Source organism: Botrytis sinoallii (assembly GCF_014898435.1).
Source record: "Botrytis sinoallii strain Bc 23 chromosome Unknown BSIN_011, whole genome shotgun sequence".
NCBI classification, from domain to species: Eukaryota; Fungi; Ascomycota; class Leotiomycetes; order Helotiales; family Sclerotiniaceae; genus Botrytis; species Botrytis sinoallii.
The window spans coordinates 602,302-623,311 of record NW_024066038.1 but is presented as its reverse complement, the minus strand read 5'-3'; the positions used below and the strand labels follow the sequence as shown (position 1 = coordinate 623,311).

The window sequence follows — 21,010 nt, the reverse complement described above, 5'->3', positions numbered from 1 at the left end:
AGCATACTTTGGTAATAATTTCACTCGTTGAGACACTTCTCAAAATAGTTTCATTCGATGCTATGCGGCTCAAGTGAAATTTTGGAGAAAACATACACAATCGGATAGTCTTTTCCCAACCATTTCAAGACACACATATGCTGGGATCACTCCCAAGAAAACAATTTTTCTCAAGTTGTGATCCAGACCGTGTTTTCCCCAACCTATCATCACAACAGCCAGCCTTGTGCTCCGGACGCCACATTCAAACCAGGCTGCCCAAGCGCCGGGGTTGAATATCACCGAGTAGATTGTGACAACATGTGTGATTGTGTTCACAGAGAAATTCCACAACACAAATCATTGGGGGGCCTCAAATGGATGGGCCTTCTGATAACGATTGCCATGTCTTACATTGGAACGTGGATGGGTAAACCCGTTACACCGAGCCTTGTTACACGTGCAGGCAGAAATGGTTCGTGCCGTGCAACCACAGATGCGCAAAATGTTATACGCACTGCAGTATACAATTTTACAGCGTGGCATTATGATTGCTCGTATTCAGGCAATAGATCCCTTGCGTCAAAATGCAGAGCAACAACTGAATAGAAAACTAGATAAAATGGACACGAGAGAAAAGACAACGAAGAGAATGATGCTCTTCCAAATTGTCTCGTGATTTAGTTGACGATGAATACCAACATTGTGATTATTGATGTTGTGTGATGATGAACTTTGTTAGGATAAGTTTCAAACTTCTCAATAGCGCTGTCTTATTTAGGATGCGGATCAGATTGGCTTACACGCCCGGCTTGTGAGACCAGGGGGAATAAACGTTGAGCAAGATCAAGTAAGGGCTGGGATTTTGACTCCAGCTACTTCTCGGAGTGGCTTGACGGGCGTACAATGTTCCAGAAAAGAGCGGGTGGGGCTATTTTCTGCAGCCTTCGTGATGTGCATTATTAAGAATAAAGTTTCGACAAGAGGACTTGAGAAGCATATCATTCCTGATATGTCAAGACATCAATGTAAAGGAGAGATAATTGAAGAATCGTACTGTATCATTGGTTCTCACACCCCACCACTATGGCTCGGCTGGAGGCATGTAATATTTTGACTTTGTATGCCCGCCGCTGCACGCCCAAGTAAGGCCAAGAAAGTGAATCTTACAGCAACATGAAAACAGACTATTTCCATCGATGATCACGCACTGGCTGCTTCAATGGAAAAGGGAATGACGTACATGAAAGTCTCAAGTAAATCGGTACTACTGATGTTGATCAGGTACTGACTCACAGAAATAAGAATGAGAACCTTTCAAGATGAACATGAGGGGTAAATGTGAAAAGGCTCGTGACACGGTGACAGGATCTTAGGTGTCTTGATATGGGTCCTCGAGTATACATAGTGGGGACAATGAAGTGGGATGATAGGGAAGTATATTTTTCCTTCCTGCGCATTTGACGCAATCGAATACTTGGGATCCTAGAGTTGATAGAGAGTCCTCTGACTTGGAAGTGGAGTCTACACCGTAAGAGGCTCGAGAGTCGAGAGGATAAGAAAAGGTGGATATCAATGAACGTGATCTGAATTCGGGTATCAATCTAAAAACAAACAGAGTCCCCGGATCAACGACGACCCCATGGCCATCGACTGTCAGAATGATCTAGCTGGGGCCGATCAGGAGATATATCGATTTCATCGATTTATCGAAAGAGACATCGTCATATCTTGGTATTCGCGGTTGGAGAATAAACCAAATTGGTGGATTTCCATCATGGTAGTGGAGTGACTTCCAAGGCGACGAAGGATTTTGATGTTTTGTCAATCGAATCCAAGTTTAATGAGTTTGATGTGTTGTTTAGCTGTATGTTTGCTTGTGTGAATGGCATAAAGTAATGGTGGCTGGGGATAATCAAAATTTACTGGATGAGAACTTGTACACATATGAGATATAGGCCTGATATTGGCCACAAAATGGATTTTTGCTTGGTTAAGCGATGGTTGTGGTCTAATGAAAGGCCCATGAACGCTGTTAAGCATGATAAGTATTGAATACGTGGTGCCAAAGGATTTCGATTGACCTGAATGATCAATCATCATATCATAAATGCGTTTAACATGACCTAGGGATGTTGTTGAAGGATTGGCGGATTAGAGAATGCCCAGATAGGCAGTGTCCATTGCAAAAGGTTGTCTTTGATTCTTCCCCGTATTGTGATATTATTGTTCCTAGGATTGTTTGGATGAGAATTGACAATTCATTAATTGACAGTTCACAATTGACATTAGTATGTACTCGAAGAGTTGAGGTACTTCCTTCGTAGCAGGATTGTCAAATATTGATAAATATTGATGAATACTACCTGGCTATCGGTATTGTCTAAAGTCACCCCTCTTATCCGAGGTCCCGCCGTGGTTTATATAGTCTTAGAAAGTTAGACTTCAGTATGGAGTCAAAACTCTTTCCTTCAAGGGCGGGATGTCCGCTGTCAAGCGGACCCTTTCTTCCCTTCCCTTTCATGTGAATCACGATGTAAAAAAAAGGAAAGAAAAAGTTCAGATGATCTCGCCAATTGAGTGAACCCCAAATCCTCTTTTCTCCATCATAACCTTTCCTACTTCATACTTGTTAGAACTTATTAGAACATAAACCTAACATTCTGCAATTGGCCTCAATACTTTTCACACTGCAACTGGAACTGGTAATTTGACCCGATTCTCAAACACATCACTGTGTTAAGTTCCCATATAAAGCAAATTCTTCTCATCGAATGGCATCTGTGAATATATGAGTAAAGGCGGGGGGATGGATATTCATCGGGATCGTTGGAACTGAGGGGTAAAAAAGCGCGTCAAAATGTATGATGCCTTTTGGCTGAAACAAAAGCTATGGGAAGTCAACTCAGATTGGATGGCGGGGCAGCCGATACAGGACAAGGAAGTCCTCGCATCGCATTTGCATTATTAACTGCAGGAGCACCATCGGACTTTCGAAAAATGCAACTGTCAGCAGAAAAATGTGTTTGCTAGGATGATGGCGAATTTTTGCAATTTGATAGATGGACCTACTACTTACTAGGGAAGTGTCCCTAAGTAAAGGTCATGAGCTCTGCGACCCCATTTTGGTGCCAATTAACCCGCAATGCCCTGGTTTGGCTTAGTACATGATGTATGTGCCTCTGATGTGCGGGAGATCTGTCGCCAAAGGCGGTACAGATATTGTTGATTGTTTGAAATCCTTTCGCAGATCCTGATAGAGTTTGCCATGTTTAGCTTCCGACTTCTTTCGAGGTGAAGCTTCGGATATTTCTCGATTTCCTGCTGTACCGTGTACTCTGTACAAGTGATCAATCAGTGGGGCATATGGAAACCAAGGGAAGGAGACCATCAATGATCGTTAAGACCTGCCAAACTAATGCTCGAGGTACATAAGTACATGCATGAGAATGCATGAGAATGCATGATATGCTAGGAAAAGCTATTTTATCAATGGAAGTGGGAAGAAGAAGAGAGATGATTTGTACTTTCCAGTACAGAATGGGGCAGATGAGGGTTATCTTTGCATGGGCGTCTGCATGATTATAATTACACAGCAGGAAATTGATAATCTGAGGTCTCGGCTCAGGAACACCTCTGCACCTCTAAATTCTGGAAACACTGACGATTTCTCACTTGGTAAGAAAAGAGATCAAAAATGGACCATACAAATTTGATAGATTTTAACATGCCGGGGCCACAGATACAGTAAGTTGGGCCTTGATGCAAGCGACGTTCCATTTGATCTATTCGTCCGTTCAGAGGATCAGGAAAAGAGGGGGGGATTGGATGGAAGGGTGTGCTGACAGTAACTTTGGTACCTGTCTTTATCCGGTATATCTGACGTTAGCTATACCCCCCTTTCACATTCTAGATGCTCAAGGTTGGAGGTCGGGAAATGTTCTTTTGCGGCTACTTGAAGTATAATCACAGTTGTATTCGGCGGTAAAAAGATTTTATAATTAGGTAGGCTCGGTAGGCTAAGCTGATGACTGAATTCTACATCGCTTAGCCGTAGCTTGGAAAAACCTAGCTGTGGACAAACTACTTCATTAGTGACATTCGAGTTACTCGAGCGTGCAGTAGAAACGTGGTGGTCTCATGCACTATGAGTCCTTGATGGGACTTAGTTTGAAGCCTCTTATTGGTTCATCTATCACCAATGGACTGAAAGGTCTTTCGATCACGTCCTGCTTTCCTTCCGGGGTTGCCATTATTGTTTATTTATTTGATTTTGGATGAGTGACTCTGAATGCGGTAATGGACTGATCTTTTAAGGCTGGTGATGGAGATGAATGCTTGACTCTGAGCCACAATAAAGTGGAAATGTCACATATCTAGTATGAATACTTCATAGATACTATAACCATTTTGCCGACATAAGATGCCTGGTGGCCATGAGTCTCAGATGTTTTTACCTCACATGTCAACCAACCCAGCTGAATTGATACCAAATAATAACCACTTTTGAGCCTATACCCGACGAAGTTACAATATTCAAACAAGCTGTGCTGCATCTATTGCCCGTTCAACGACTTGGCTCCGCTTCTATTCGATCAGTATCATTGTGGCGCGTGTTGGTTTGCTAGATCTACTACCACTATTGAGACGTCTTTTGAATTCTTCCGCGGTGGGGACTCTGATATCTTCACGCCAGGCTCTACTTAACTCAACTCCATTCTCTACCATTCGATAGAAAAAAACCAGGCTATCTTTTCCTAATATCTAGCCCAGGCCAGGCTTACCTCATTACTCTCTCCAGGTCTCATACATACATATCATACAGGACTCAGCGTCGTATCGTATGGTTCCAATTCTCCCGCTTGCATCACCCCATCATATCACCCCCATCAAATCGAGTCAAGTCAAATCAATCAGCGTCATATTCAACTTTCATCGTACCAAGACCAAGGCAGCGAGGTCCATTTGTCTGCTCTGGCCCATTGCCTATTGATGTTGACGTTGATTTGAAGTTCTGGGACACTGAATGCTTCAGAGTTACCAATAGAGTTAAATCCAACCATCTGTCGACTATCGAACGGATACTCCCTTTTAAAGTTCGACTAATCATAAAATATCTAAGGCTATCGACTAATTCAAATTCTGACAAGCATAACTTGGAACGGCCTAAAGCTTTTTCAATTATAGGATTACAACATTCTACAGAAACCTCGTTCTGTCATTCGTGAATAGTTTCAGGGAGTGGATGCCCCGGCTGGGCCATTTCCTTCGCAAATCGTAATCGTCAGGACGACGATTCACCGCCTCGTTGTCCCCATATCGCCCTATATCCTTATTTGATACTCCATGCCTACCTTTTACTGCGGTTGCCGTTTATACTGAGCCTGGTACCTTGACAGACAAATGATACTGTTTTACTAGAGAGACCGGATTCTTGGACCCATTCAATACCATAACAAAGGATACGATACGTTCATTCGTGTTGTTCTTACACTGCTTTGAGCCAGTTGAACCAGGAAAGCGGAGTATCACTTACTTAGCATTACTTCTTACCATTGCCATTACGAGCAATAAGGCGGGGACCGCATCAATCCACCAGGGCATTCTTTGGGAATCTATTCGAATCCTCAGTCTTACTGTCATTCCCATATATCCTGATTGAGGAACCATTAGAATCCTTTCTCCTCCTTTTTTTGGTTCCTTCGTTTTGGTGTGTTTACTTTTTACCTTGTGTATAGAGTACTCGCACAGAACAAAACGTCAATACCAATTATCCTTTACATCACCTCACATCATTATCACTACAATCTCAAATCCAATCCAATCCAATCCCAGTACGATATATCGTCGAGAGTTGTCAGGACTTCACACCTGGGAACCGCACTCTTCATTTACTTCTTCCACTTCCACTGTTCTACTACTACTACTGCTCCTCTTCGCTACGAATACTCCGTATTCACTTCTGACGACCACCGGACGGAACCATTCTCTGTATACATCCGACCCGAAAGCCAAATTTGTACACATCATTCGCTCTACCGCTCCATTTCCATTCTGTCCATTCAATTCCTTTTGGAACAATCTTGAAGAAGGTTACAAATCGCCACAAGCTTACGGAAGACTTTTCTTTTTCTTCTTCGCTGGTTTCACGGGATCTTGACTGGTTTCCGCTCTCCCGTTGATTTCGCTGCGCCTTGCTGACTCAAGATTTCACCCTTTGGGATCTCACATCGTCTTGGTATCTTCAATCAATCACCAATCAATTCCAGCCTCTTCTTTCGACCTTTCAATTTTGCCTTAGTTTTGCCTTGTCTTTTGCCTTTACTATTCCACGTGGTTCGCATCTCGGTCCCTTGGTTGGAGCCCGTTTTCATCCCATAGGTAATTTGCAATTTTAACGGGGTACGGTACCTGCTACCCAGTCGGGATAATCCGTGACCTCATTCACTATTCAACCCATCCAAGCCTCCCAGAACCTGGACTCCCAAAGATTTTCAAGGATTGGGAAAGATCGGATCCAAGATATTTCCAAACATCTCTCAACTCCTCTGTTGACAAATTACCTTCTCTTCAATACCATTCGGATCCTTTGCATATCAACAATTACCCTACCGATATTTGAATAGTAAATCCTTTCAGCTCTTTTCAGATTTGAATCCTCTCAACATTCTTCCTTTCTACAACATTCTTTAATATAATCAGCTACACAACTTTCGCATTGCAGTCAATAGATTTCTATCTTCACTTCTCATAGCAGATCACTTCCATCGATTTCTTCGTTTGCTCCTCGACGACAATGCAATAGATCAGTCACGAAGGTTTGCAATTTACGAGCAATACATTACGCACATTCCCATCTCTCATTACTTCAACCTAATACCGCCATTTTTCTTTCGCCATGAGTTCGCCACGCCTCCCTACAGATCCATATAAAATCCTCGGTGTTGATAAAGAAGCGACATTACCTCAGATTCGATTAGCACATCGGAAACTTGTTCTCCAGTGTCATCCGGACAAGGTTCAAGATCCTCAATTGAAGGCAATAAAGGTCGATGAATTTCAAAAAGTTCAAGAAGCATATGAAATACTTAGTGATGTATCAAGAAGATCCGAATATGACCAAACAGTCAAACTGCAGAAGCTGAGAGAGGAGTTGGGCAAAACTGCAACTTCAACTTCGACTTCGAATCCAGTTTCGACTAGTAAAACTTATGAATACAATGTTAGGACCGCAGAACCTAGACCGTCAACATACAGTTCCTCGTATCCAAAGACTGCACAAAAGCCACCAAAAGAGTCAAATGTGTATTCAAAACCGCCACCGAGATCTTATGAGGATTTGTACGAAGAAACTCCGAGACCATCTGTTAGGAGATCCAAAACAACAACTAGAGATTCGGATAGAGATGAAAGAGAAAGAAGGAGACAACAGGAAGAAGATGAAAGAGAGAAGATGAGACGGAAGATGGAAAAGGAAGCTAAGCGTGATCACGGAGATCGAAAGAAGTCTCGCGACAAGGAGAAGAGACGTGGCACCGAAGAGAAAGTGCGTCCAGGCACATATGTTGAAGACGAATCCAGTGGGGATGATTTTCGACGAAAAGCGGAACGAGCCGCACGAAGGACAGAGGAATTGAGGGCCGAAACTGCTGCTCGACTTCAACAAGAACGGGAGCACAGAGAGTGGGAGCTTCGTGACAGAGAACGTGAACGAGAACGAGAGTTACGCGAGAGGGAGAGGGAGAGAGAGAGGGAACGGGAAAGAGAGCGAGAACGAGAACGAGACCCTCCAGAGGTGAAAGACTCGCCGATGGGAGAGAAGTGGAAGGATCATATGGCAAATGCTGCACGTTATGTACAAGCTTCACGCAGAGAGTCGGATATTAAACCAGAAGTGCCATTTGCGCCAGCGCCACCTGCAATGCCCACTATGCGTCGAGCAGAAACATTTGCTGCACCATCATCTACACCATATAACAATCACTACAAAGTACACCCATCTGCTGCTTATGAAAATCATAGTGATGATGAAACACCACGAAGATCAGCAGCACGACCATCACGCCGTTCTGCAGAGACTCCTTCGAAAAGTAAAGATACGCCTAAGCCAAGTAGACGCTCGACTAGGGAGTCACCATATGTGAATACCGCCTCAACTTCACCTCCTACGAAACCTACCCTTAACAAACAATATTCGGAGCCACCGATAGTTGGAGTTGGATCGGGTAGACGGGAACCTAGTCGATCAAAGACGGAGTATCCTCGAGAGCCACCTCCACCACCTACATTTACCAGAGCAGCTACATTTACACAAGGCATGGGTACGAAGACAGACACTAGGGATAGAGGTCGTGGACCAATTCGGGTTGTTCAAAATCCGGCGTCAGACTCTGATTCTGGATCTGACTCTGAGTCGCCATCACCAACACCACAATATTCTCATGTTAGACAGCCTCGAGCTCCTGAGCCTTCTGGTACTACCAAAACTTACGTCATTGGTAGTAATGGGCGAAGTGAACTCAAGGGCTCTACTTATCGATCAGATCTCCGCGATGCTGCTTACACGCGACCTCGAAGTCCATCTCCTCGTCGAACCACTCGTCCTCCTTTGGCACGAAGTGGTGGAAGTGCTTCTCGTCAGGTGCGATCTCGGTCACGGGGATATCACCCAACATCTGCGCCCGAACCGACTGAACCCGTAGTTGTCAATGCCCAACCCAAACCTCGAGAGGCTGCTCGGGCCACAAGTCGTGGTGGATATCCACCACAATACAATGTAAACTTTTCTGCTCCAATCACACCCGACAATATTGTCTATTCGTCTGGAACGCATTATGTCGATAGAAGAGCTACCGAATCGGGAAATCATCGCGAATATACGCCCTATGCCACAGCTCGTGGTCGTGAATCGGTCTACTAAGCTTTTACTCAGCAAGCTTTTCTCTTTTTACAATTTGTTACATAAATTACTCTTCTTGTATCGACACCGACTTTTTAAACACAATACGCCTTTTTATACAGTAACGACAGCGCAGCACATGATGATTCCCCACTTTTCTTTCTACAGTATTTGCTGGTTGTGTTTTTTTTTACTTTTTTTTCACGGGGATAACACGAACACGATGAATTATGCAATAAAACAGACAGGCTATGCAGCCAGCTAATCGGATCGAGAAGACAAGAGAATTTTTCTCTGATACATCTAGCCGAGAAAATTGAGAAAAGAAATTGTTACAAATCTTTCTTCTTTCTTGGTTTTCGCTTTTGGCTCTCTCGTCGATATGTCGCTACAGGAGTCTGAACTTTGCTATTGCATTGGATCGAGTTAGTTATTCATCGTTGTTGTAGTTTTATGACCGGATGGTACCTCTGATTGGATGGGTTGGGTGGATTGGGTATTGATACGCAAATTACATTGCTACTATGCAATTCTCGCGATGAGTGAGTGAGTGGCGGAGGAGGAGGATAGGTGAAATTGATGGATTACATATAGGGACAGGATGACTTAAGATGATTTGATTGAGTTTTGTGGCATTTGTTTGCGAGAGTGCATGGACGGATAGGAGCATGGTATATGGGATGGTTCACTTGGGAGGAGTTGAACAATGGAAGAGAGCGGGAAGAGAAGAGAAGAGAGATTTGATAAGGGAGGGCATGAGGATATGATTGAATATTCATGCAGACCAGTGATCTAAATACCTGGGTGCTGATTGATGAACATGGCCATTGACGATGGTTGGAATGATAGATATGAGATATGATTGAATGAATGAATGGAATTCTACAAGTTTTCAAATAATGATTGTTTTTGTGCTTTGTGCTCTGAATGTGACCGTGCCATCGATGACGATAGTTTGAACTTCGAAGTGAGGTCAGAGGCTCGTGGGAGGTGTTGAATATTCTATGAGTGGGCAGGACCAGTGTGACGAAGAAGGAAAGTGAGAACGAGGACGACGAGGAGGAGATTCGGGAAAAACGGGATGGGGGTTTAAGATGGATGTGGAAGCGAGGAGTATATAAAACATTTGTTATATTATGTACGAAATGTATTTATAGTTTTGGACTCGAAAGAGGAAATCAAGGGAAGAGAAGCGAAATTAGTTGATCGAGTGAATAATAGAGCGAGAGTTTTGGAGCAAATGCTACTTGTTTGGAACGGAATGAATGAATGTCGTTGCTAATGCTAGTGCTGGGATATATCTACCTACATGGGTAGATAGAGATGGATATGCGGTAAGATTCGAGAGAGATGAGATGAAGTAGAGAAATGTATGAGGTGGATTGTGATGAGATTGTGCGATGTGGAAGTGAATGAGATGGGACAGTATGAAAAGTGAATGATAGAATCTACCTTGATGGGTACCTACCTAGTATCTACCTAACTAAGGAATTTGAAACTCAATAGGTAGGTACTTTTCGTTCACATCCAAGCTAGCTATGTTGGAATTGATGTTTTCCCGAGAATCTTCATTGTCATCGCTAAGAAATTTGCGAGCGCATGGATTTGGGGAGGAGAGTAGGGAAGAGGGCTGTTCGTACCTAGTGAGTGATGCAGATGTGAAAGATGAGATGTGGTGAAATGAGATGGATGAATAGGACTAGGTAGTGAATTATATTGAACTTGATCACTTTTATTGCATAGGCATCTGAACTATATTGCATTTGACGTCTTTTTTGGTTAACGATCGAATGGATGGTATTGTGAGCATGAATATCGAAAGGCTGGAAGATAAGAAGAAGAAGATTTGATGAATTATGCAGTATGGGAATTTGGGGAGTTGAGAGTTGGGGTTGTGTTTTACTAATTTCTTCGTATTGAAAATCATAATGTGGAGTTGGGTGATTTGATTGCATCGTTTTGATGGTAGCGAGTAGTATGTATAAAGTTTAAATACATTTCGGATACGGTATGAATCCATATACAAACTATTGTGATGAGATCTATGTAATCGCGCGTGATGAGAAATGTAACGGACAAAGGGAACGAAAAGCAAAAGAAACGATGATTGAAAATTGTGGTATCTAACTTGTGATGAGTCAAAGAAAATTATAAGACTAAGCAGTGCACGTTCTGGTACCCATCTATGCAGTTTATAGAGGCTCAACACACCAGCCAGTCACCAACGACGCCTCCCATATAATACACCTTCCCCTTTAATGGTATATGAAATGGCCACTCTTCCGGGGCCAAACTCTGCTCTTCTCACCCCCCTCCCTGTCTCACAATAAAACATACAAACTACACATACCACTCAACCCCAATATCATACTACACCAAAAACACACATTATTCAACACCTTCTTCCCTCTAGCCCACGGTCTACTCTGTAACCAAATGATAGGAAGTTGACTCATCTGTAGTACCATTCCATAGCCTCGAAGTTTCTTAGTGATACAAGCCATGACTATTTCATGGCCAATGGCACTGATGAAGAAAGTTATAAAAGTGGCTCCCCCTTTGCCAATATACGAGCGAGAGCCGAGATATACGTGACGATGGAAGAAGTGATGGACAGGAATATTCCATTCGCGGGAGAATTGCATCCAGTCTGTACTATTCCACCAGTCAGAGTAGAAGTGGCGATCTGCAAAGCCTATGGGTTTAGAGAGACTTGTCAGTACAGCGCGCAAGGAAAGGGGAGCACTGAGGTGCAAATAGATTTGGGGTAAGCCAAGAGGGTCGTTGAAATTTTGTACATACAAGTTATCTCAGCAAATGCACCGAGGACGAATTCAAAAATTACCAGGAATACGAGAAGGAAAGTAATCATGAAAGGAAAGAGAAGTAAGCTGATTGATTCAGCAACGACGAGGGCATTTTCGGTAAACGAGGTTACAGTTTGAAGTCTCGTTGCCGATGCGGTCATAACGGGATGGATGAATTCTTCGGATGTGATAGTGAGCAAGAAAATGACACCAAACGTAGCAAGAGTTTTGTATCCCAATTCTGACCAGACTATACCTGCTGTGCGAGGATATTCGAGCTCATAGCAGAGTGTCGGGCAGAAAATATAATCGACATAATTGTACCACGTGAGATTCCGAGGGTATGTGACCGAGCCCATGGTAGACGTCAATTCGAGAGCTAAATCCTCCCTAAGACTCGCAACCTCGTCAGCTTTGGTCTGAGTAAGAGCTTTGATCTCTGACGCTGTTCTCTTGTGACCTGGACTTGGACTTGGATATTGATATGCTGGTGCTTTTGAAGCAGTTGCTGGAGAGTCAAGCTCTTGTAATCGTCGTTCGGTTTCGCTAAGGTGACCATTGTAAAATGCATATGAATGCATTTTCATAAGTAGGACCATAGTATGAAGTAAAAGAAAAACCTGAGCTGTCCATGTCCAATCTCGAAGGAATGGTATGCTATACTACATATCAGCATTGCGCTTCACTATTGTATGCAGTAAAAACACTTACGAAACCCAAAATGCCATCCAAATAATTTGGTATAAACTCTGGATGGCCATCCCTCCTCTGGTCCATTGAAACCCCAAAGATTTACCTGTCTTACTTCTGAAGAAATTATGAAGGGGAAGACTTATGGATGTAGATGCGACCATTAATGCATCTGCGACCCCAAGTTCCCAAACCTTTACTGTGAATAATTGCCAAATCTCCACTCTCATGGGATAACCGGTATCCTTGATATTTCGCAACATCGTTGTGATTGCCATGATAGCAAGACCAATCCAAAACAAAATGTAAAATCCAGTGAAATCATGGTGATCACTATGTGGATCTAAGTGCGAGACTCTTGAGGTGTATTCGATTATAGGGAAAATACGACGTTTCTGCTCTGCTTTGACTTGTCTCTTCGCAGAGAACATCGATTGAACGGAGGGAGGTGCATCTTCGGGAACAGGTGTTGTACGTCCACTACTTCATGTTAGATACAGCAGTTAACTTGATTTGAAAGATTCACCTAGTTGGGCCTGTAGAAATACCATCTTCAGAGAAGTCTTTAAAATTATTGACTGGTAATAACCCCTCCTCACTTATTGTTCGAACAATTGTTGGGTTAGAGCTATTTTGGGGTCTGGGACGCAAGATATGATCATGACTATTCCCATTGGTGTATACATCCGCAGAAGTAGACATCTCGTATGTATTGAAATGGATTTAGAAATTGAGTGAAACTGGCCGCAGAGATTGGGGGAATGAAGCTCCTTATGAATGCCCCTTTTGAAACAATCAAAGTTTGGAAAGGGTCTGGCAACTTTTATGGACTCAGTTGAATATGTCATTTCATAAGGGGAACTCAATTTAGATATGTTTCCAATTTCCTTCATATACAACCATTAGAATAAGAAATATTTTGACCAGATTGACTGATTCATTGCTTATCCATTATCCATGGATGATGATATTCGAGGCTGTGGGTTATATTCCCACCCGTTCAACCAGCGGCCTTACCCGCGTATTAAATACGCACCGGGGCCATACCGAGCCACAGTAGGCTTAATCGTAGCCTCGGGCGCCACCCATTACTAGCACGTATGCGGACTAGACCGAGCTTAGGGGATGCATCCTGAAAGACATCAAGACATCAAGCGAAGTATGGTGGCCTTTGCATCACCAATTAGGCACCTCAGAACCAAAACGACTATTCAATCACTTTATTATTCCTGCTCCTTTTTTGAAGCAAAACTTGTGATCTCTTGAGCTGGGAAGTTTTAGAAGTTTGGCCCATTTTGGGCCTTGAACAGTATCAGAATGAGTTCATGTAAGTAATAAACAATGATGCCCCATACCCCTCGATTTCCAAGCTCATCATACACAGTGAAGCAATTCATTCGCAATGTGCGAGCTTCGAAAACAATCGCAGATGAGCGCGCAGTCGTACAAAAGGAGAGTGCTGCGATAAGAGCAAGTTTTCGTGAAGAGAGTGGTGATCATAATGTCAGGTAGGAAGGTCACCGCTTGTTTATTTGAACATATCTGACGTATTGGATTGGCAGACGAAACAATGTAGCGAAGCTATTATACTTATTCACGTTGGGTGAGAGAACACATTTTGGCCAAATAGAATGTCTCAAACTTCTTGCATCTCCAAGATTTGCGGACAAGAGATTGGGTTATTTGGGAACAATGCTTCTACTGGACGAAAATCAGGAGGTACTGACATTGGTTACAAACTCTTTGAAGAAGTATGCGCAACTGTTAGACTCATGGAGCCATGAAGCTGACTCGAACACAGTGACCTCAATCACTCTAATCAATATATCGTTGGATTGGCTCTATGTACCCTGGGAAATATTGCATCGGTCGAAATGTCTCGAGACTTGTTTCCTGAAATCGAGACCCTTCTTTCTACCGCCAACCCCTATATTCGTCGCAAGGCTGCATTATGTGCCATGAGAATATGCAAAAAAGTACCAGATTTACAAGAACATTTCCTCGAAAAGGCCGCAAACCTACTGTCGGATCGAAATCATGGTGTTTTGTTGTGCGGTCTTACATTAGTAACAAATCTCTGCGAAATGGACGAGGCAGAAGGAGGAGAGGAGGGAATCGTGGAGAAATTCAGACCATTTAGCGGCGGCTTAGTTCGAACGCTGAAGGGATTGGCTAGTTCCGGTTATGCCCCTGAGCATGATGTCACTGGCGTTACGGATCCATTCTTACAAGTTAAGATATTACAATTGTTGAGAGTTCTTGGCCGTGGAGATCCAGAAACAAGTGAACAAATCAACGACATTTTGGCCCAAGTTGCTACAAATACAGATTCTTCAAAGAACGTTGGAAATTCTATTTTATACGAGGCCGTCCTTACTATCCTCGATATCGAAGCTGATTCTGGTTTGAGAGTACTTGGTGTCAATATCCTTGGAAAGTTCCTCTCAAATCGAGACAACAATATTCGATATGTGGCATTGAACACACTCATTAAAGTGGTCGCAATTGAGCCAAACGCAGTTCAGCGACATAGAAATACCATACTTGAATGTCTTCGAGATCCTGATATCAGTATTAGGCGGCGTGCATTAGATTTAAGTTTCACTCTCATCAATGAAAGCAATGTCAGGGTACTTATTAGGGAACTCCTTGCTTTCTTGGAAGTTGCCGATAATGAGTTCAAGCCAATCATGACCAGCCAAATTGGTATCGCAGCAGACAGATTCTCGCCAAACAAAAGATGGCATGTGGATACTATGCTAAGAGTCTTGACTTTAGCAGGAAATTACGTCAAAGAGCAAATTCTATCTTCATTCATTCGGCTTATTGCCACCACTCCTGAATTACAAACTTATGCGGTGCAGAAGCTCTATACTAGCTTGAAAAAGGACATTACTCAAGAAGGTCTTACTTTGGCCGGTGCCTGGTGTATTGGAGAATACGGAGAAACTTTACTTCGTGGTGGACAATACGAGGAAGAGGAACTTGTCCAAGAAGTTAAAGAGAATGAAGTTGTTGATTTGTTTTCAACCATTCTTAACAGCAGTTATGCCACTCAAATTGCAACCGAATACATTGTCACATCCTTGATGAAGCTCAGTACACGTCTATCAGACCCTGCACAAATTGATCGGATTCGACGAATCTTGTCCAACAATTCCACGAACCTCGACATTGAGGTTCAACAGCGAGCGGTAGAGTATGGCAACTTATTCAGCTATGACTCCATCAGAAAAGGTGTATTGGAAAAAATGCCACCACCACAGATTAAGGAAGAATCCCGAGTTCTGGGAGAGGCAAGCAAGAAACCAAGTAAAGCATCTAACAGGAAGTCAAAAATTGTCAAACCAGCGGAACAGGATCTGTTGTTTGACCTAATGGGAGACGGAGGAATGCCTGATGCAAGTGTTGGAGGTGCTAATAGCGGTTCTCAAAATAATGCAGACCTTCTAGCAGACATACTTGGAGGCACCGATTCATCTCAACCTACATCACCTCCAGCTCAACAGTCAAATATGAGTTCAATTATGGACCTATTTGGTAGCACTCCATCTCAACAACCCCCATCTGCTACGGCAACTCCTTCAAACGATATTTTCTCTAGTGTATCTTCGCCTCCACCTCAAGCTCCTTCAATCCCAACCCATCCATGTTACGACAAAAATGATCTTAACATTACATTGCAACTCCAACGAAATGCAGAAGGTTTAGTGCAAGTCTTGGCTCGTTTTAAGAACTCCTCCATGCATCAATCTTTCTCTGCAGTGGCATTACAAGCTGCAGTACCTAAAACGCAAAAACTCCAATTACAAGCTATGTCAAGCTCTGATCTGGGACCCGGGGCAGAAGCAACACAATCAATGAGGATTACAGGAAGCAAAGGGGTAAGTTTTCTTGACAAATTGCCACAGACCATTTACTGATTGTTTTAGCCACCATTACGACTGAGGTTAAAGATTTCTTATGCGCACCCAACTGCGGGACAAGTTACGGATCAGGTAGATTGGTCGGAGCCAAGGTAGTGAGGCTCTAAGTAACCGAACTGCATTTAGAAAATCTATGAATTGTTATTATTACTCGGCGTACCGCATGAAGTAATTGGTCGGTGGCGCTACTTATGTTCGCCCAGGTATCAGCCTGCCCTGGAAGCTCGTAACGTGGGCGGCAAAGAATACAATGGAGACTATTTATTAAAACCAATGAACTTTGAACCAACTTGTTTCGATGTACGTTTTCTGATTTAGGGCCCGGTTGATGGCGTATTCTCGCTTTAACAGCCTGGAAAGCTCAATGGACATTCACACCAACATTTTACTTTTTCGAATTGTGAAACACACTTTTGTTGTAAGATCTCACCTAATCTTGACATACTGAAAAACAGCCGATCAAGTATGAGTATGCATTTTTCAATGTCGAGCCTCCCAGGTGACTAGGTACCTAGTGTATCTCGGTGGAACTCGCCCCTTAGTGCTAATAGCCGGCTCTCGTTGGTGGCCGATTAGTTCTTGGTCTGGGAAAAGCACATGACACTACAATATGAATATGCCACTCGCTCTTTAAACTTAACTAACAATGTTTGTATCGATAAAATCATATAACTGAATTTAATCTGATGATATGAAGCCAATTATTACATTAACTTGAATTAAGGTGGTGTGTAGTAAAAATTAGAGATTTCTTGCGGCAATTTTCTATCAAGAATCAAGATCGAAAATACAACAAGAAAGCTAAAGGAACAAGTGTTTTTTCTAAGACAAACACTTTCCCCAACCAGGAAACAATCGGCCGTTGTCGAGAGTCATTTATCATATAAAAGGATCGAATTGTTCCTTTGGGTTATAATGGCTGATCGAGTTGATCTCATATTTAAGAATTTTCTTTGAGTTGTCCAAGCATACCAGTGTGGGTTCAATTCTCGTTGCCGAGAATCGAGAATTGATTGAAAGTGTACTCTTCGTGATCTGTCAGTGACTACCTAGTAAGTAGTATCAATTGAAACGAATTTTACTTATCTTAAACATGAATTGGTAGATTGTGCCTTTTTATAGTCTAAATTATAAGTGACAAGAGCGGGTTGTTGGTTCATTCTCGTTATCACAACTAGAGGAACCCGTATTGCGCCTTCCTCAAAAGTCAAAAATTGATACCAGTCGCGGTGATTTCTACATATTACTTATCTAAAATACACTTCCGATTTGAGTTTTGACAAAACATTGGATTCAACGCTCTTACACTTGTCTCAGATCAATTCTGGCTTCCCAAGAATCTTATAAATTGAATCAGTCTTGTTCTTGACCACGCAGTGCTGCATCAAATGCAAAGATAAGCAAAGAATCAGTGGTGACAGGGACAATGACATCTATCACATTATCCGAAGTGGAGCAGGCGGACATCTTGAGACAAGGAAACGATTTGTACAAATCGGGCAAACTCCTACGATGTATGGTATCACGATTTGATTGGCTTACTGGTCATGGTGTCTGACTTCAAAAAAGCTATAGCCAAATATCAAGAATCCGCCAATCTTGTACCGGACAATTGCACACCCCTTGGTGATTTATCGGCGGCGTATTTCGAAGTTGGGGAATACCCAATGTATCGTCAAGCGCGAGAAGAGCTCTTCAAATCTTGGGGGAAAGCGAGGACAATGAGAATACGGATTTGGTAGAGAAATTCCAACAACGGATAAAGAGGGCAGAAATAAATTCGTTTGAATCTTCCGAACTGAAGCAGCTGCAAGCTCGACCCACGAATTCTTGAAAAATTCCTCGTTATCGGCCAACATTGTAAAAGCCCTCCTAAATTCTTGGACTCATCTGACGAATTTCTTCTACGGTGCTACTGCCAAGGAATACTGCTGTGTCGGCAATGATAAGCCTGCTTCGTTATTTGATCATACCATTGACAAGAATGAACCTGTATCTAATGATGTCTCCTTTCTATTCGCTGGTATTGGCGATGCACGTAATTTACTCCAAATAATCATTGACATTTCTGAGCTTGAAAAGAAGCACCACTTGAAGCAAAAGCAATATCATCTCACCATGGTCGATGTCAGCCACAATACTATTACAAGAGACTTGATTATTTCTATGTTGCTGGAAGAATATTCTAACCTCGAGCCAAGCTCCGAGAAAGCTGAAGAAATTCTATCTACTTTGTTTTATGTCTTTATTGCTATCATTATTCCCCGCGTCACTTTCAATCACTTATATCGCACCATCGATCGAGCCCTCTCTTTGCTACAGTTAAGCACACAGCCTTTGAATTGGATGCATCTTTGTGAGGAGGACTTTTGCTTATACATCCAAACTCTGGAAGACTGGAAGGGCAGAGCTTTGACTTGCATCACCACTGCCAACGCAGTAGATAAAGTAATCGAGCAACTGCACCGAAATAAGATGATACTACCTCCATTGTTACGTGGCGATGAAAATGTGCCCACTGCTTTCAAGAAAGAAAATAAACTCTACAGGGCTACAGCGGTTCTCATTCCTCCCACAAGACTTCTTCGAAACCACAACCCTGCAATCCTAGCATTACTCCAAAATCGAGGCAGTAATCCAGGAAAAAGCGATGCAGCATTAAAAAAGCATTTGCGTGAAAACTGGAGTTTCAATACAACCCTAATGTATCTCGATTGGTATGATTTTCTGGAGGACAAGAATGATTTTGGCCTTGCCAACGATCCTTTCCATGACTTAATAGACTCTCGCTCTGCATCAGAACCCTTGCGTTCGGAAGAAAAGACTCCTGGCTCTTTATATTATTACATTACTCTATTCTTTCAAGATGCAGCTCGTTCCATCAAATTCCTCAGTGGTCGTCTTCAGGTTGAAGCTCTGTGTGATGATTATGTGGATTTTGCGGAGAAATTAAGATTCGGATTGTACCGCGATGAGAATAGTCTACAGTCATCAGACGCCACAGCATCGAAACAAATTCGTCGGAAAGACTTCCCAGTCTTGTATGACCGGATTCACTTGAGTAACGTACCGTGAGTATCCCATTCTTCTTGTTTCACTTTTACTTTACTCCGACCGCAGTTGAAGCGCGTTCATTACCCAATGTTCTGAGCAATGTATGGGGTTTCAATCTTATTTCTTTACTATGATCCTTCAATGCTTTTCTTTCGAGAGCTTTTTTCTTTTATCGTTTTTCGAGAGTCCAGACTGATCCAATCTTTGTAGTGACTATGTAGGCGGGTAGCTTTCCACATTTCTCTATGCTTCCCCAATCTTGAAACAACGACCGACCAGGTTTGTTAGATCAAACTGTCTACGGAATACGCTCGCCTTCGATGATGTGGAAAGCTTTCTGGCTGAATATCAACTCATTACTGACACCAAGATGGCCAGCAACTTACCTCTGTGACGGTGTTGTCGCGTGGTGAGGAAACATAGCCAATGGCCAACTATATAGATTATGGATTATTAAAGCCTTTCTTGCGGTAATTTCGAGGTTACTTTCCCGGAAGCCCTTTATGAAGTGGTTCTATACTTTTTTCTTCCGCCTTGCTATACAATACATTTCAGACTTAAACATGTCGGCTATAATAATATTCTCGCCTCTGACTCTTACCATCATATTTCGGTTCATAGCCCATCTACGTAGCATCGGCTATCTCTCTCATTGGATGTCTGAAGCCTTGTTAAACATTCTCGAAGACAAAGTCTATACTACAGCCCACCCGCCTCGTCATTCGCCAAATCCAGTCACTGAAGTGAAACGCGAGCATGCTGAAAAGCACCTTTGTAATTTGCTATTTATTCAAGAGATGGGGACCCTCGCAAGACTGTTCGAGCCCTTGCTACCTTTCTCCTTGCCCTCTCTACCTGGCATTCCAAAAGAGAATACCATCTTCAAGTACAAATTTCACCTAACTAATGTTCTTCTGAAGCAAACGCACTCCATGCGTATATTCAATCTTGCACTTGTCTTTTACGATTATGATGTTCTGAAAGAAATGTGGAAAGATCTTGGAAGTTAAATTTTTAAAGGATTTGAGAAAACTACTTGATCCTAGCTGGGGAGATGAGAAAGATGCAAGATAGAAGGGTACTCCGATCGAGGATTTGAGAAAAATGGGAGTAACAGTTTGGACTACTGTCGAATATTATGGAGTGAATAGCATTGTAAGCGCATGGATGCCAGAGGCTTTTGTTGAAAAGATGGAAAGGGATTGGTGGAGATTTGGCTAATGGAGAGTTGATACTTGAGAGACTGTTAATTATGGCCCTGTTGCAGTAAAAGGTACAGTTTTTAAAGAGGAAAAATGGGTAAACGCTGCTTACTTTCCAGTGACAAAAGTGGCTGCACGATCTGATGGACCACTCCTCAACTTGAAAATTCTTAATTCGTTTCAGTATTCAATTATTTGGCTTCAAAGCTGTTGATCTCATTGATTGCTTGACTTGAAAAATTGATCTCTAAAATTTAAAAGCATATATATGGAAATTTAAAGAATGCTGCATTGATATAAGATATCTGTATAGTACATTGTCATACTTAAGGTTGGAACCAGCAAGACCACAATAATGAATGTTTGCTGCTTTGATGATACTCATTAAATGAAGATTGAAACAGAATTATTGGACCAAGCTGCATATGAACAAACATTCATCAAACTGCAAAT

The 21,010-nt window shown here is 42.5% G+C and overlaps 5 protein-coding genes across 5 annotated transcripts; 4 read left to right on the top strand and 1 right to left on the bottom strand.

The window, feature by feature from the left end:
* Positions 1-6,877: 6,877 nt before the first annotated feature.
* Positions 6,878-8,899, top strand: EAF02_006842 (uncharacterized protein; the record flags this gene model as incomplete). The annotated part of the gene is made up of 1 exon (XM_038902890.1): positions 6,878-8,899. One exon carries the CDS (start codon positions 6,878-6,880, stop codon positions 8,897-8,899), a length of 2,022 nt encoding a protein of 673 aa, XP_038757211.1.
* A 1,945-nt stretch (positions 8,900-10,844) lies between these two features.
* On the bottom strand, positions 10,845-13,335 carry EAF02_006841 (uncharacterized protein). Its single transcript, XM_038902889.1, has 4 exons — positions 12,902-13,335; positions 12,397-12,855; positions 11,681-12,342; positions 10,845-11,573 (listed from the first exon to the last, which is right to left on the bottom strand). Exons 1-4 carry the CDS (start codon positions 13,075-13,077, stop codon positions 11,200-11,202), a joined length of 1,671 nt encoding a protein of 556 aa, XP_038757210.1. The 5' UTR covers positions 13,078-13,335; the 3' UTR covers positions 10,845-11,199.
* A 108-nt stretch (positions 13,336-13,443) lies between these two features.
* On the top strand, positions 13,444-16,927 carry EAF02_006840 (uncharacterized protein). Its single transcript, XM_038902888.1, has 5 exons — positions 13,444-13,702; positions 13,760-13,883; positions 13,938-14,126; positions 14,177-16,259; positions 16,308-16,927. The coding sequence occupies exons 1-5, from the start codon at positions 13,693-13,695 to the stop codon at positions 16,395-16,397; spliced, it is 2,496 nt and encodes an 831-aa protein (XP_038757209.1). The 5' UTR covers positions 13,444-13,692; the 3' UTR covers positions 16,398-16,927.
* An 800-nt stretch (positions 16,928-17,727) lies between these two features.
* Positions 17,728-19,376, top strand: EAF02_006839 (uncharacterized protein; the record flags this gene model as incomplete). Its single annotated transcript, XM_038902887.1, has 3 exons — positions 17,728-17,815; positions 17,871-18,039; positions 18,116-19,376. The coding sequence occupies 3 exons, from the start codon at positions 17,728-17,730 to the stop codon at positions 19,374-19,376; spliced, it is 1,518 nt and encodes a 505-aa protein (XP_038757208.1).
* A 405-nt stretch (positions 19,377-19,781) lies between these two features.
* Positions 19,782-20,365, top strand: EAF02_006838 (uncharacterized protein; the record flags this gene model as incomplete). The annotated part of the gene is given in 2 exon segments (XM_038902886.1): positions 19,782-19,825; positions 19,837-20,365. 2 exon segments carry the CDS (start codon positions 19,782-19,784, stop codon positions 20,363-20,365), a joined length of 573 nt encoding a protein of 190 aa, XP_038757207.1.
* Positions 20,366-21,010: the final 645 nt, after the last annotated feature.

Coding starts and splice junctions, on each gene's coding strand:
- EAF02_006841 (XM_038902889.1), bottom strand. CDS start 13,077: ATGTCTACTTCTGCGGATGTATACACCAATGGGAATAGTCATGATCAT. Junction 12,343..12,396: donor TGGATGGCATTTTGGGTTTC/GTAAGTGTTTTT, acceptor TATGTAGTATAG/CATACCATTCCTTCGAGATT. Junction 11,574..11,680: donor TGCATTTGCTGAGATAACTT/GTATGTACAAAA, acceptor CTAAACCCATAG/GCTTTGCAGATCGCCACTTC.
- EAF02_006840 (XM_038902888.1), top strand. Junction 13,884..13,937: donor AGTGGTGATCATAATGTCAG/GTAGGAAGGTCA, acceptor TTGGATTGGCAG/ACGAAACAATGTAGCGAAGC. Junction 14,127..14,176: donor GTTACAAACTCTTTGAAGAA/GTATGCGCAACT, acceptor ACTCGAACACAG/TGACCTCAATCACTCTAATC.